The sequence below is a fragment of the Rhipicephalus microplus genome, chromosome 2 (assembly GCF_043290135.1).
Source record: "Rhipicephalus microplus isolate Deutch F79 chromosome 2, USDA_Rmic, whole genome shotgun sequence".
Taxonomy (NCBI): Eukaryota; Metazoa; Arthropoda; class Arachnida; order Ixodida; family Ixodidae; genus Rhipicephalus; species Rhipicephalus microplus.
Window position 1 is genome coordinate 291,414,075 of NC_134701.1, and position 17,515 is coordinate 291,431,589.

At 45.3% G+C, this 17,515-nt stretch overlaps 1 protein-coding gene across 2 annotated transcripts in view; it reads right to left on the reverse strand.

Moving 5' to 3' along the window:
- The window catches only part of LOC119177990 (FRAS1-related extracellular matrix protein 2), a 290,210-nt gene that overhangs the window by 46,363 nt on the left and 226,332 nt on the right, over positions 1–17,515 (reverse strand). For both annotated transcript variants that reach the window (XM_037429165.2, XM_075882253.1), the window contains exons 7-12: positions 16,767–16,916; positions 15,787–15,996; positions 14,163–14,360; positions 11,948–12,112; positions 8,920–9,102; positions 497–627 (exon numbers count right to left, since the gene is read on the reverse strand). In XM_037429165.2, the coding sequence (XP_037285062.2) occupies positions 497–627; positions 8,920–9,102; positions 11,948–12,112; positions 14,163–14,360; positions 15,787–15,996; positions 16,767–16,916 (1,037 nt within the window). The remainder of the gene's footprint in view (positions 1–496; positions 628–8,919; positions 9,103–11,947; positions 12,113–14,162; positions 14,361–15,786; positions 15,997–16,766; positions 16,917–17,515) is intronic.

A 17,515-nucleotide genomic window follows, 5' to 3' on the forward strand; every position in this document is an offset into this window, starting at 1 on the left:
AACCCATTTTCGAAACCTTGTTGTAATCTTTATTTTGTATAAGCTTTCTCCTAGTTCTCCTCAATGTCATTGTGTTCCTATGTTTCTTTTTTTTTTTTGCCAATGCAATCGCTCTGTGTGAAGAATGTACGGTGTGGTGCTAGATGCCTAGTCAGGTGACTCATGATGTCGCCTTTCGTCTTCTGCACCACGGCAATCATGTATTGTGAAGCAAACATAATGAATAAAAAGTAAATTTCTTTTCACCAATGCTTCTGGCATTGCGCAAAGTACGATGATAACAGACGTTGAAAGAACCAAAAGGGACAGTCGTTATTCACTATAGCAGTCTATGTGGAATTTCGGCGCCATACTGCGCGAACATTGTCATACAATGCAGCAGGACTGAAAGCTGGTGAGCTGAGCGCTCGTCCCGCCATCTTCCTCCATGTTTTGTTCCTTCGTGCGCTACGGAAAGATGAATAATGCCATATAGCAACAGTGTACGCCACGTTACCTTCACGTTGGCTATGCGCTTGGCGTCTCCCTTGAGGTGGAGCGTAAAGGCCTCCTTGTGCTCCTTGGCTTCATCGTAGAGAATCTGAACCGTGAAAACGGTCTCGTTCAGGAGGGGGTGGAATGTCAATTCTGCAACGCGGAGAGAATAGAGAGAAAAGAAGTGAAAAATTGGTAGATCACACGTACAGCGGCAATCGATGATATGCGAAGCATGAATGAGAAATCTGAAAAAATGTGGAAATTGGTCACTTTAAAATCAGCACAACGTTACGAGGTGGAGGTAAATGATGCCGTAATGACTTCCTTGTCATGATTAGCATCTTTGGATGTGTCGTTTACGTGCATCACCTATTCACGTCACGTGAAACCAAATTTAGTATATGTAGAGTTTGCGAAACGGCTGCTAGCACGCTATGCGCTTGGTATGTTGTCATGTTCTTATATGACACACGTGTCAGGATTATCATGTTTGCACCAGTAATATTTTTCGTCATCCATTGACTTCACGTAACACCAACTTTGGTATATGTGGAGCTAGAAAAGCGGCCGCGAGCGCATCATTAAAGGCCCAATATATAACGTAGCGACGCTACATTAGCAAAACGCGAGCCCTCTATAGTCTGACGCCAGGCGCGACTAGCGTCCGTCGGCGCTGCCCGATGACAACCAGCGCGAAATGCGACATGCTGCATTTCACGTCAATCATTACCCAGACAACACTGCGTCTCCCTCTTTTCGTGACGGAGGGACGCCGGACGGGCTAAAACGAGCATGCGTCAAAGCAACGCTGCGCGGCGGGCGCCTGTGAGTATATGGCAGGAGGAGGAGGAGAAAAACTTTATTAATCCCAAGAGGAAAAGGTGCGGTGGAGGAGTGTCAGAGGAGCCTACCCAGCGTAGGTCTCCGCTACCCTCTTGGCCCAATCCAACATCTGGTCCTGGACCTCGGGTGCCGAGCTGCACATAGCAGCCTCCCACTGCTCCTTACTATTAATGTGTAGAGAATTGGGTGGCAGGACAGGCGCTTGACGTCGGCATGACGCGACGAAATGACATCGGCATGACGCAAACGACGGAATGACTTCAGCATGACGCGACTAAATGAATGCCGGCGAGCACGCGCACCGCGTCACGTCGAAATGTATTGGCGCCTTCACTATGGCATGTTCTCACATGACACGCGTCTCATGATTATTATGTTTGCACCAGTTCATCCATTGGCATCACGTAATACCAAATTTGCCATATGTGAAGCTAGCGAAACGACCGCGAGCGCATCATCAGTGTGGCATGTAGTCTTGTTACATGATACGGATGTCGTGATTATCATGTTTGGATGTGTCATTTACCTATTTCGTCCATTCGCGTCGCGTAATACCGAGTTTGGTACATGTGAAGCTAGCGAAACGGCCCCGAGTGCATCATGAGCATAGCATGTAGTCACGTTGTTACATGACACGCATTTTACGGTTGTCATGTTTGCACCAGTATCATACCTTTGTCATCCTTTCACGCCCTGTAATACCAAAGTTGGTATAAGTGAAGCTAGCAAAACGGCCGACAGCGCATCATGAGCGTGGCATGTAGTCCTGTGGTTACATGGCACTCATCTCATGATTATCATGTTTGGACCAGTCACATACGTTCGTCATCCATTCACGTACTGTAATAGCAAATTTCGTATATGTGACGCTAGCGAAACGGCCATGAGCGCATCATGAGCATGGCATGTAGTCATGTTGTTACATGACAAGCATGTCATGATTTTCATGCCAGGGTCTGTCGCTTATGTTCGCCATACAATCATGCCATACCATACCAGTTTTTCAACATGCCATGTGAGTGTAACCACCACAATTGATTGATTGATATGTGGGGTTTAACGTCCCAAAACCACCATTTGATTATGAGAGACGCCGTAGTGGAGGGCTCCGGAAATTTCGACCACCTGGGGTTCTTTAACGTGCACCCAAATCTGGTGTAACCACCACAAGAGCTGCAGGACCATGAAATGTAAATCATGACATTCACGACATACATGCGTTGATTTTGCATGTTATGACTAGCCAAATACGTTCTTCTAGTCATGTTGTGACATACCAAGTTTGGTATTGATACCTATATCGAAACGGCCAGGAGAGCTAAAAGTCGTAGGCGGCTAGATAGATAGATAGATAGATAGATAGATAGATAGATAGATAGATAGATAGATAGATAGATAGATAGATGACAGATAGATAGATAGATAAGATAGATAGATAAGCTAAATAGATAGATAGATAGATAGATAGATAGATAGATAGATAGATAGATAGATAGATAGATAGATAGATAGATAGATAGATAGATAGATAGATAGATAGATAGATAGATACGCTCAAAGTCGCCGAAGCTCGCTAAGAAATGCTTCGCATTTAAAATTTAACCAGCCGATATTGTTGCTTTGAGAGCTGGTTTTAGTATTGGTTGAGCAGGAGAGCATGAGGAGAGGAAAAAGACGCTCCCCCGGTTTCACGTGACCCTGAAGCACAAGATGCACCTCCGCGTCAGAGCTCGAGTCTATTGCTCGAAATTGTTAGAGATATTGTACTGAGCTAAAAAGGCGCCTAAATTTGGTGGTTGGATTAGGCATTCTCACGAAATGCAATGTAGTGATTACGAGCCGCCACACCAGCAGGCGCTTTCCTAACGGGCGGGAAAATTCGTTGAACATTTGTAAGATCAGAAAAAAATCAGAAATATTGTTCATATACCTTAACCATATGAATGTGTTGTGCCGCCAGTACAAAACAAATAAAAAAAAGACCTCGCGGTCTCACTGTAATGCTTCGTTGAGGTATCTCGAGGTGGTGGAACAAACGGCCTCTCTAAGAAAGTACGGTGTATTTTACACGTAAGAAAAGCTTCCACTGTGCGAAAATTTAATTCCAAACATTCGCTTCAGTGGTCATGGAACGTGAAATTTAGTGGGCCTTTTTACGTGCTGATGAACGCTATAGAAGAAAAAAAAAACACTTCAAGCCGTCGTGTTCATGCCACCCAAAAACAACGTTCCAGGGAAGGGCTTAATCGTATAGTTTTCTACAACAAAATTCAACTCTTACGGATCACAAGGCACAACATGCAAAGATTTTCATTAGGTTAGTACTTACTCTTTTATACCACCATTTATTGGATTTCGACTATCATAGGTGCACTTTTATATAGGCTGCTATTTGAAAGAAGAAAGAACATCACCAACAACGCCCAGATGGAACTGCAACATGACGTGCAACAAAAGAAAAAAAAGGAAAAGATAAAAAACGCAGAGGCCATATGAGTCACCGTCACCGAGGACAGAGGAGACTTAAGTCCAAAGTTTTTTTAACCGCAAAGCACAAGCCCACGTTCTAAAGAAATATGATAAAAAATAGCACAAAAAAATGTGGCACAGGAGGCACAAAAATACAGGACAATCGCGTACTAAGTTAACATTTAATATTTATAGGGAAAACAGATTTATCTACAAAGCAGAACTACATGTTTATCGCCAACAAAAACAGAACCTTGGGTGTGCCTTAGACACCTTTTCTCTGTCTTTTTAAATGCAAGAGACAGTTTTTTTGGGGCGACGCTCCTTAGGTAGTGGGCTGTTTCCTCCTTCGTATGCAGTATGTAGCCACATTTAGTTTATGACTTGCTCGATAGATGGCGCTGTGTCTATATGTCCTTGGGAATAATATGAACAGATGGCGTAAGTGGTTTTAACAGCATACCCATGGAGTAAACAATGATGAGTGGGGTGAAGCATCCTTCCGCCCGTCCGTGTGTCCAACCACTCGTGCGTCCATCCGTTCGCCCATGCGTCCGTGCTTCTGTCCGCACGCCCGTGAGTCCGCCCATGCGTCCGTCTGTTTGTCTACCCGTGAATGTTGTCTGTCCATCCGTCCGTCAATTCGTGCGTTGATTCGTCCATCCGTCCATTCATTCGTGTTTCCGTTCGTCTGTCCATACACCCGCCGTCCGTCTGTCCATACTTGCTTCCGTTCGTCAGTCTCTCCATCACCCCATTCGTGCTTCCATCCGTCAGTCTGTCTGTCAGTCTGTGTTTCTGTTCATCTGTGCGTCCGTCCACCATGCTTCCATCCGTCTGTGCGTGAGTCCGTCCGTCCGGCCATGCGTGCTTCCGTCCGTCCGCGCGTCCGTCCATGCCACCGTTGGTTCGTCCATCCGTCAACACGGACGCACGGATGCATGGACACGCGGATGGACGGACGGTCACCCCCCTCATCATGATTCACTCTGTGGATGTGCTGTGATTTTTTTTTGGTTTTGTTCGCAGTGAGCATGTGGGTCTACCTCCTATATATATATATATATATATATATATATATATATATATATATATATATATATATATATATATATATATATATATATATATATATATATATATATATATATGTATATATATATATATATATATATATATATATATATATATATATATATATATATATGTTTCCTCAAATAAAAGTGCATTTGTCCGTATGCGCTTCTCCTGTAGTTTCCTTCGTCTTCTCCCGTGTTTTTCCCGCAGAAATTTTCATAATGATTTACCAACTCACCCGACCGTCTATCCTTCTAGAGAATACCTGGTTCACTGGGACTCGGCGCTGTCACAAGGCGAGTGCTTTCTCTCCTCGACTGGGAGCGTCGGCCCTTCTTCCGTCATCGCGCCGATCCATCACGCAAGCTCGCGAAGAGCGGGTGTTACTACATTCCACTAACTGCCGCCCCTCATCGTCAGCTCAGTCCACGTGGGGCATTTTCGGACCGGAATGGAAACAGCGCGTGCTTTATCGAGGCGGACGGCTCGGGGAGACGCACTGCCGGCTCGAGAAAAATGATGGCACCTCCGACGCCACCGTTTTTGGGAGGACCTTGCATTGTGCGAGGCATGAATGGATTATCTAGCTCTGGTCGTTGTTTATCTCATTATATTGCTTTCTTCCGCGCCTTCCATTGCTCGGAAAAAAGTTGGCAGATCCCACGTACAGTGGCAATCGATGATATGCGAAGCGCGAATGAGAAATGTTGATATGTCACTTCAAAATCAGCAAAACGTTACGAGTTGAAGATAAATGATGCCATGTATGACTTTCGTGTCATAATTATCATGTTTGAATGTGTCGTTTACCTTCGTCATCTATTCACGTCACGTGATACCAAATTTAGTAAATGTGAAGCTTGCGCAACGGCCGCGAGCACTCTATGAGCGTGGTATGTTATCATGTTCTTACATGACATGCGTGCCAGAATTATCATGCTTGCACCACTCATTTTTTTTATCATCTTTTGACGTCACGTAACACCAAATTTGGTATATGTGGAGCTAGCAAAACAGCCGCGAGTGGATCATGAAGGGCCCAATATACTCCAATGTAGCGTTGACGCGCGCGTACGCTTGGCACAGCGACGCTACGTTAGCATAACGCGAGTACTCTATAGTCTGAGGCCAGGCTCGACTGGCGCAACCAGCCGACGGACCGAAATGCAACATGTCGTCGCGCCGACGCGTTACCCAGACAACACTGCGTCTCCCTCTTTTCGGGACGGAGGGACGCCGGACGCGCTGAAACGCGCATCCGTCAAAGCAATGCAGCGCGGCGCGCACCTGCGAGTATATGGCAGGATAGGTGCCAGCCTTGGAAACGCCGGCGTGACGCCACAAAATGAACACCGGCGAGCAAGCGCACCATGTCACGTCGAAATGTATTGGCGCCTTGACTGTGGCATGTAGTCATGCTCTTACATGACACGCATCTCTTGATCATTATGTTTGGACCAGTCAGATACATTTATCATCCATTGACGTCACGTGATACCAAGTTTGACATATGTGAAGCTAGCGAAACGGCCGCTAGCGCATCACGAGTGTGGCATGTAGTCATGTTGTTACATGACACGCATGTCGTGATTATCGTGTTTGGATGCGTCATTTACCTGTGCCGCCCGTTCGCGTCATGTAATACCAAGTTTGGTACATGTGAAGCTAGCGAAACGGCTGCGAGCGCATCATGAGCGTAGCATGTAGTAATGTTGTTACATGACACACGTCTCATGTTTATCATGTTTGCACCAGTATCATACCTTCCGTCATTTATTCACGTTCCGTAATAAAACATTTGGTGCAAGTGAAGCTAGCTAAACGGACGCCAGCGCATCATGAGCGTGGCATGTAGTCATGTTGTTACATGACACGCATGTCATGCAATAGTATTTTTATGCACCCAAATGAAAATGTGTACATGGCTTTAAGTACCAAGAACATGCCAGGCGTGAATGAATGACTAACGCAAAGCTGTTTATTAATGCGTTTCTGTGATGACTCAACCAGAAAATCATCCATCCATCCCTCTGTCGAATATATGGTGATTTGCCAGCATAAATAAATAAATGAAACTAAATAAATTTTCTTGGCATTCGGAATCCCATGCTGAAAAAGCGAGTGTATTGTTCACTGGGCCATACATCAATTCTTTTTTCATTGCCATATTCATGAAAACATAAACATACAAATGCACCGCGCCCCAGCATTTGTGACGCTGATTACATTTGCTCATGCATGCTAAACTGCATGTGTCAATAAATGTAGGCCTTTGTTACATTGCAAGAGCCTGTGCATCTAAGCGGCACCTACATTTGGTTATCTGTTATTTTGCCTTCACAAACGGCACAGAAAAAATTGTTGTTGAAGTCACACTTTATTTCATAAGAAACAGAATGTACACTACATTGAACAACATGCACAAGAGCTTCAATTAGTGAAAGTTGCAAAAAGTTTTTTTTTTCAGCTGTCGAGAAGTCTTGCTCACAAAAATGAACACAAAAAATTAGCTGTTCCAACACGAGAGTAGCGAGAAATGTTTTTGTCGAGTAGTGGAAGGCTAAGTGGCGGGGGAAGGATGGGGGTTTAATTTTGTTCAAAAATTGCTTTCATTTCACAAAGCCTTAATATTTACAGCTCATTGCTACAAAACCTTCTTTTAGCGTTCATTCAACAAAACATACCAAATCACGATTTCACTGCTCTTATAAGAAAAAAAAAAGTGAGGAGCTTGAAGTACTCGCCAAAGCTGGAGTCTACCTGCTTGAGCAAAAGTGCAGGAAAAAACGTGAGACCAAGGCACTACCCAGTGAGGCGAATCAAAACTTTCTTTCTTTACTTTAGTTGTATACCAATATGCCCATGCGTGTATTGGAGGCCCCACAGGTGCGTTCACACCTTGCATGGTGTCCACTACAGAAGACATATTGCAAAATTGGTCGCGAAAAGTTGTTTTCTCTTCACTAAGACGCAATATTCACAGCTCGTGACTACAAGTACTTCTTCTATCACGTGCATTTATTAAAAAAGTACCAAATCAGGAGTTCATCACTGCTATAAAAAAAGTTAAGAACAACTTGACTTATCCGCCTAAGTACTAGTCTGCCATATTGAAAAAAAGAGTACAAAAAAAAACAACATGTGGGACCATGCCACGATATAATGCGGTGAATGAAATCCTTTTAGTCTACCTTAGTTACCAATATGTCAATGCATGTCATTGAGGTACCACAGCTGCTCCGAAAATTGCAGAAATTTGTCCACTGTACTGGACAGCATGCAACAAAGGGCTAGTGTACAAAGCAGCCCCTCGTCAGTTGCTTGGCACTCCACTATATCTCCGAGTTTTGTAAAACTTTTCAACTGGGCTGCAGAAGTATGCTCACACGATATGAAAATAACGGGGTTTTATGCTGCTACTAAGACATTTGGTGAAGCCTAATTGAAAAAAAATCTTGTAGTCTGTCTACTTTTGTTTTGCAACGCGGGTATAACGCATTCATACGATTCAGATATATTCGCATTGTCCAGACTGTACTGCACACCTATGCTTGCTTAGCATAAATATATCTGGACCACATGGATGCTTTATACCTGCCGTGCGAAATAGATCACCGCTAAACAAACCAGATGAACGTGATGAAAGAACAGTAAGGATAGAAAAAAATATCGCATGATCACACGAAAAGAACATGTAGGAGCAGATTAGAGCAGACAATCCAAGAAGTAACACAAGAGAAACGGGCGACTCAATTGTTCACAGTTGGTAGAGCCTTCATTTGTGGTGGAACTGACTGATTTGTTATTGATCATGAATGAATAAGAAGCTCGATTCTTTTTTTTTTTGATCTTAATGAAACACACCATCAGTGGCCTGCTTGTGAAGTTTTAATGCGGGTTTTGGTGGACATGCTTCGACAGAATAATACAGCCACGAGCTGAAAGGAAGGGCCAATTAAGAAGAGCCTCTGCGCGGGCTTACGAGCTGAGCCGGCCCACCGCAGTTTCACGCATAAATCACTCCATTGCGCCAAGGCTTGCCAGTATACGCACCCTGCGACAGCGGCTGGTAGTCCGCACCCGCTGTGGCCGATCCGTCTCGGCTGTAGACGCGCACCACCGACGTGGTGCTGCAGTCGCCCAGCCGCACCACGGATATGGCCAGATTCACAACATCGTCCGGGTTTCGGGGTTCCTTCACAGTCGTCCGCGTCTGCCGGAACTGAATCACGGGCTCTGGTGGGGAGTGAAGGTGCGAAGAAAACTCGTTACACGAAAATCCTGTTTCAGAAGAGAAGGCATTCGTCAGAGCCTATAGATAACGCATTAAATGTCCCGCGCAGCCTCTAATCCTTCCGCAACCATTGTTAACAGGCTAGTTGATGATGCATAATTACGCGAGAAAAACAACACGGGACGGTATGCCGACTTTGGGGAACAGTTGATTTTGATTCAGTTTGGATATTTATGAGAAACGCTTCGATATAAAGGGATATCACCGAAAAGAACAAAGGAAATACTGAAAGAACGCACTGAAATAGTCCGACATCACGTGTAATCTACCGCGTCATCCACTTCGAGATCAAACGTTAACTTCCTACCAAGGATAATAGCGGTTGTTGTTTTTTTTTGGTTAGCAAAATAAAAGCAGCCCTAACACGTAACAAGCCCGCCTTGCCACTTTGCCGAGGTTCAATTACTTCGCGCGTATCCGGGCATGTGCGGATTGCAGCCAAGGGAGCGAGCATCAGACGAGTTCCGTTGTTATGTTGCTCTTTGAGCCTTTCGTTTAGGCACCTGCCCGCATGGCTCACGTCTCCCGCAGGTAAGCGGAATGGAGTATGACTGAACTATGGCTCGCTTTACCAATTTCGATTGAGCTGAATTGAAAAAGCAAGACGGTTTGTATCGCATGTGGATGAAATTCAGTGCAAACACATTGATTTTCCGTACTAGGCCAAAGAATTCCCTACTTCGGAAATGTTTCGCTGCATACGTTGACGACATTCCCAGCATAATTCTCTGAAAAACAGCATTAATTTCCGCCTCATTCACGCACACACTTACTATAATTTCACGTATCCTCAGGTACTGACGACTTTTGATATCATGAGTAGCCCCTGCACTGCCGCACAACAAAAGCATGACTTTAATAATTCCAATTCTGTTAGTAGACTGCTCATTGTGGGCTTCAAGTCTAACATCTACTAAACATCGCTGCCAGTAAATATTAGAAAATATTAGACACAAATGTCAAAGGCTAGTCTAGCGTGGTGCATACGCCATAAGTGATTACAGCAGATGGAGGCGCACTGTGACCTCTAATTATCGGTCGTCATAGGAGAATTTAACCATTCGGTAAACTCCCTGCAATACCACGAAGATTTCCTTTTCCATTTGTGTCAAAATGACAGTCAAAAATTCCCTACACGGAACATCAATGTGCAAACATGATGCTCAGTGAACGCATGCTCAGCGAGTAAACCTAGATTAGAAAATATGTTATGAATTGTGGACTGGCGCTTATTGCGCAGCCACCACAACTTTATATGCGATTTACTTAACTGACAAAATATGCGACATATTTTTTTGCATATTCATCTTACACTTCCTCGAACAAATTTCACGCGGTTTCAGCATTCATGACGACACACACACACACACACACACACACACACACACACACACACACACACACACACACACACACACACACACACACACACACACACACACACACACACACACGCACACACACACACACACACACACACACAAACGCACACGCACACACACACACACACACACACACACAAACGCACACGCACACACACAACACACACACAACACACACACGCACACGCACACGAATGCACTCGCACACGCCCACACACGCACACACGCACACACACACACACGCACACGCTCACACACAACACACACACGCACACACACAGACAACACACACACGCAGACGCACACATACGCACACGCACACACACACACACGCACGCACGCACGCACACACACACATACACGCTCACACACAAACACACACACTCATGCTCACTCATTATCGAGCCTCCTTTGTCACCTACTTTCGAAACTTATGCGCTCATTGATAACGCCAACTATTCCAGTAACAGTGATAATCTTTCATAGTAATTGCTAGAGGTATGGAGCACGGACACATTTGTGTGTGTCCGTGCAGTATGTTTGTTCTTGAAGCTTAGCAGTATCTGGGCGGAAACCACTGCCTCGGCTTTTCAATTTCATTGAATATATCTGCATAGGTGCTGAGGTGAAGCTCGTTGGTATGGATCCATGAGAATAGACAGCGCTTAATGAAACATACGCATAGGGCAAGAACAAGGATTAGCGTCCATCGTTGTTTTTCCCGTATGTGTGTTTCATTAAATACTCAACTTGTCTGTAAGTTATTCCACAAGACACGCAGCTGTGCGCAAGAAAATTGGAATTTCAAGTTTCATAGACCCACATGCACTATGTGGGGAAGAATACAGAATGTTATTTATTACTTCTTGATTATAAGGCAAGCTGCAAGCACTGTCTTCCGCATGGTTATTAGTGAAAAAAAGTGTAAACGGAGACGGACAGCACAAGCGAAGAAGCGCACAGGACGAGCGCTGAATAACATCTGAACGTTTTATTGCTTCAACGCAATATAAAGGAAAACCCGGTAACGCTAAGCAAAGAATTATTTCACATGGGACAAGTGAGTTCACGTGATTGAATGGCACGATTTGTAATATTTCCATTGAACGTCTCCCGACGAAGGCTTGAAATTTCACGCGCCATTATTTCCCTGCCAATTTTTCGTTTACATTTTGGTAAAGCAATAAAACCAATAAAAACCTCCAGTTGGTTGGTCGAATCTTGCCCTGTCTGTTTCTTCGCTTGTGCTATGCTCCATTCACGCAGTTTCTATTAAAAATGAGAGACCAACTAGCCCGACTAACTGCCCTTCTGGACAGATGATTACTGTATAGCATGTTCCCGCCGTTTGTATATGGCAGGGTCGCACTCCAGAATCCCAGGATACAGCAGAAAGTGAACTCACGGTCGGACTCGTCTCGGATGCGTATCTTGGCGACGTTGGGCTCTCCGAGCATCGCCATGCCTGCTGTGTCACTGCGCTGAGAGCCAAGCACCAGGCGCAGCTCTTCAAGTCCCTCGTTCACATGGTCGTCTCTGATGTGGAGCACGCACATCTTGCGACGCTCGCCTGATGAGAGTGTCGTATCAATTCATTCACACACACTTACATAATTCCGTTTGGAAAGATACAAATAGACGGATGTATAAAAGCTGTCAGCAGTGGGGACTATAGGACTCCACGCTAAGGGAAATGCAGCAGGAACAGGAAAAGCAAAATTACGTTTACCAAAGAGACTGCAAAATGATTGATGATTGATTTGTGGGCTTGAACGTCCCAAAACCATCATATAATTATGAGAGACGCCGTAATGGAGGGCTCCAGAAATTTCGACCACCTGGGGTTCTTTAACGTGCACCCAAATCTGAGCGCACGGGCCAACAACATTTACGCCTCCATTGGAAATGCAGCCGCCACAGCCGGGATCTGAACCCGGGTCAGCAACCGAATACCTTAGCCACTAGACCACAGCCGGGATCTGCGGGTCAGCAACCGAATACTTTAGCCACTAGACCACCGCGGCGGGGTGGAGACAGACTGCAAAAAGCAAAAAAAAAAAAAAACTGCGTGACAAACCGCAGGGCACGCGGAAAGAGGACGCTGCACACATAGTGCCGTCTGTGAAAAAATTTTTATTGTGAAAACAATGCGCCGCCTACATATACCCAAAATAACCACGCCCTTTGTTCAGCGACACGGGACATCGCACAGAGAGACCACCAAAAAGTCAACTAATTACGTAAACCATTTACGTATATACTCCAGCTCTTCGTGCAATGAGGCGACTGACGAGGTGCTCACACAGATTTCACTTAACTACGCAATCTGATATGCTTCGCGTGTGTCTTGCGAGTTTTCGAGCTTTTTCGAAGATTTACAACCAACACCCCCAGCTCTCAACACTTACTTCCGATTAGTGCTGTACGGCATCGAGTTAAAACATGTACCAGCCTTATCCACGACCATCGTTTTATTTTTTTTTTAGGCTGCAAGCCTCGCCCATGCACGAAACAGGCGGCTTAACATTCCGATGCTTTCTAATGTGTCAGATTGTGCTACGGGCGGCAATGCTTTATTGTTCCTGTTGAATCCTCCCTTACTTCTAGGTTTATGCGAAAGCCCCGCAGCGTTGGTCTAGTGGCTGAGGTACTGGGATGCTGACCCGAAAGTCGCGGGATTGAATCCCAGCTATGGCGGGTACATTTCCGATGGAGGCGGAAATTCTATAAGCCCACGTGCTCAGATTTGGGTGCACGTTAAAGAACCCCAGGTGGTGGAAATTTCCGGAGCCCTCCACTACGGCGTCTGTCATAATCATATGGTGCTTTCGGGACGTTAAATTCACATGTCAATCAATTAGGTTTGCGAAAAGCGGCACCAATCTCCTCCTCACAACTTTCTTACTTGTCGACCAGTTCGCGCAGTCGCTGCTATCGTTCTCCTTGCGCTGGCATGACGGCCCCTGCTACAGCTTGACACAAACGTGCACCTAGTCTGCATGTTCCGGACACAGACGAGAGACCGCGTGTTCTTTGTTTTCGTATAGCTTATGCACATTGTTATTTTCCTATTAAACAGCCACGATCCTGTGCATTAAAAATGACGTAAAAGCTCCGACAGACTAAATGAAAATATGGGGCTGAAATGGGGCCCCCTTTGTGAAGGAGGGGCATTCCGCGTTCCCCCTCATGCGTCGGCCTTTGTTTACGTCAGCGTTACGAGCTTTCCCTTGTAATTTACTGAACATTAACCAGTGATACGTAATTCCGTAACTGTGCAAACAGCCAAGGTATAGGCATGGAATTGTGAGTGATTTTACCATGGTAGTCCTTTTTGCCCTTTTGACGAACAGCTGCGCAGCGTTATGCGACAATGCACAATAGTTAAAATAACCCATGCGTTGTGATAATGCGTAGAACTATTTCAACTTTGGTTGTCCACCCTTTCACTTAGTTTATGCATTATGTATACCGTATGCACTTGTTTGACCATTGTGAAGCTGCTCAGTGCATGAGGCGGCCAGGTTAGCTCTTCGATGCAGCTTTTCTGTCTGACCATCCTCACAACGCTGTCGTAAATAAACTCAACTCGAATTCAAACAAGTAAAAACCCTGCTCACCGGACTCAAAGGCGATGAGGGACTGGTCGTTGTTGGGCCTTTCCTCGAAGTCCAGGTCGACCGTTGCCGACCCCTGGCGCGTGTAACAGCGCACTGACGACTGCTGACTGGTGTCGCCCGTGCGAGCCACGGGCACCGAGAGGGAGCCGGCCTCTTCGTCCACCACGTACTCTTCTTCTAGGAAGAACATCTTCGGCACTGCACCATCGCCATGCAAGATGTTGCTGTTTTCCACGTCGAAATAGACGTGCTGCGAAACGCTACCAACTCTTTGTCATAAATGCAGACGCAATCACTACACAGAATCAAGTGAAAGCTTTAAACGTCTCGTTACATGCGGCTCCTTGAGCAAAACATGGCGGGCAAATAAAGTGGAACGAAAACCTACACGACCTACGTCTGCAATGACGTCAAATGTCTTCGAAAATTGTGATGTCAGCAGTTACCAAGGTGGGCCATTTTCTCAGGTAGTGCAAGATGGCGTGAAGGGGAAAAAGGGCACCTACAGTGCAATCGACTGATATGTTCCGTAATCTTTTCGCACAGCAGCTTCTTGCACATTGCAGGAAATCTGCTGCTCCCTGATGGCTGCACAACTTAATGCATCGGCCAAGTGTGCAGCAGGCCTTCAAGTTGCCATGAGAGTTTTACTTTACAAGTTTAATTGACTGCTGGTCATGCTAGCACAAGTATCTACAAAATCAACCGGGAGTTAACCAAAGGTAGCGTAGATAATATCGTGCAAAATGTTTCTATGGGCTGGTTAAATGTTGCTTTGTACTTTTATTGTCCACGCAGCTCTGGCATTCTTATATGTGTGCCTTTTGCTGTTTCTTGTACGCGAGACCACATACTATCCTACCTACACATTCGCTCGCCATATTCTATCCTGAGTGTTTAACGTGGTCACATAACAATGGCAAATGAACTGTATTTCCGTATACAGCGAGTAAGGGACTTCTATTGAAATTACGAAAAGGCTCACTCAATCTATTTATGCACCTCGATGCCAAAAAAAAAAAAAACCTAAGTTAGAGTGTAGAACAAAACGGGTCCTTTAAACAGGTATGCAGAGTATTGGCCTCACAGCCATCGATATTTCTGTTCTTTATATATAGTGATATGGCTGCTACAGCCAATTTTTGTAATAAGAATGAAAAGAAAGGTGTACCGGTAGTTACCACCCTATCGCTTTAATTTCAACTTCCTACATTCAGGAGTCATCTTTCTTGCTGTGTATAGTACACCTGCATATATAACTATTATTGCAAAATTATAAATATTCTCATCCTTCTTCCTCACACTCATAATCTTGTTATTCCTGCAACTTTCCTAAGTAAGACGTACGTTGGGCCTGATGGCTGAGAGATACGTATTAGAGAGCAAGTAACAAAAGCAAGCAACACGAAATGATGACAAGACATAATACAAAGTCAGCAGCTTGGCTTTACGTTTCTCATATACATAACCTTCACCTTCTGCAACATCCCATCACTGTATTACTAATGTCATCTTTTTTTTTTTCATTAAATAAGCTTCACCAATTTTCCCTAAGTGTTATGCGATGGCGATTTATAAAAGGTATTAAAGTGACTAGCACCCTGGCATAGCAGCGCACTCTTACCGTCGGACAGCGTGTCATTGATGGAGACGACGGCGGTTCCCGGCGTGCCGACCGTCGCGTTGACGGGCGAGCGCAGCACTAGCTGGAAGGTCTCGATGAACTCTAGGTCGGGCTCGCCGTAGTCGTCGAGAAGCACCACCTCCACTGTCTGCGACGTGGAGCCGCTGGGGAACCGCACCAGCTTCCCCACGGCAATGTAGTCGCTGCCGGCTGCCGGAGGGGAACAGGTCGGTCACTGGCACACTTGAGACAAATCTCCTCATTTTGCTTAAAGAGCGAGGAGATGGTACAACTTGTACTGAAGGTACAACTGCACAATGTTCAGGCATGCTTGAATTTGCAGCACCCTTACGACGATAACGCTGCTGCTACCACTGCTGGTTCTGTTTCGTTATATTTCTGAGGACAATTCGACTTTCAAGCGCATGATAGTAGGCTACTCTTAAATTCCGCAGCACTGGCTTTCTTGAGTGAATAAATGAAGGTAACGAGCTCGAATAGCTGAAATGTTCCCTTTTAATGCCATGAAAGAAATTGCCGAACGAGAAAATTCAAGGGCTCGCTTCATTACTTGACACAAGGTCAATGAAATCCAACAAACAATGAAGCCAAGGAAGGGGTAGGGGACGTTATTTCTACTCGTTTAACTGCATGGTAGTTATTGTGATTTAGATGTGAAGAAAGCAAAGTGTCTGAAAACACAAACTGCCTCCAGCACCGTGGAACCCGCAGTCTTCGAATACACGGCTGATGATTTAACAATTGCGCAGCGGCGACAGTCGTCCTCCTGTCTTCTTTATCGCGTATATATGTGCATGAAGTCTAGTCTGCGCCTCTTGTAGCCGTGGCATGCCCTCATGCAGCTCCCAGGTTTCTTCACGTTCATATCACAATAACTACAAAACCGCTGTAGGAACGTCCCCCAAATCTTGTTTGGCTTCATGGTCTGTCGCGTTTGATCACGAGTGCGGAATTCTCACCTTGCGCACTCGGTGGAGACATCTGCTTCGAGCGCACCATCACCGACGAAGTAATTCTCAGGTCTGAGCCATCTCGAAGCACGGTCACCTCGAAGCTCCCCGCACTCTCGTCCACCTCATAGTTTGGCTTCTCGAAGTAGAAGTACGGGGCTACGTTGGAGAGAAACGGGACAGAAGATAGGAACATTGCGACCACCGCATGAATTCGAAAGTATACAGTGTGCACGCATCCCGATGAGTAACTTCTGTTGTTATGGGGTAGGAAAACAACACAGGGCGGATTCCTGCACGTGCTTGCGTGCCACGTCCAGAAGCGACGTTGGCCGAACAGCGCATGTAATACGAGTACGTGGTTTGATGTGTTGAAACACCCAGCACGCATTCGATGATAAACATTGCATGAATGAGTAAATTCGAAGCAAGAGGGAACTTTCTTAAGAAATCTGTTTTTCCGCCGTTGTTCAGTTGTTACTATACAGCGTTTGTGGTGTCTCTCTTGTGTCCGTGTTTGCACGCTGACTCGTTTAACATGAATAATTCCAAACTAGCTCAGTTATATGTTATTACGCACCCACTAAGTCCCGCATTTAGTACGCAGTAAGTTGCTTACTTCGATAACTTGGCGTGTATATTGCCACTTCTGGAAGCAAAAAGTGACAATATCCAAGGCTCACGAATCTCGGTAGACACCGCGTTCTTCTAATGATCCAAGCTGGGTTTCTCAGACGCACCTGTTTCCGCCAAGCATA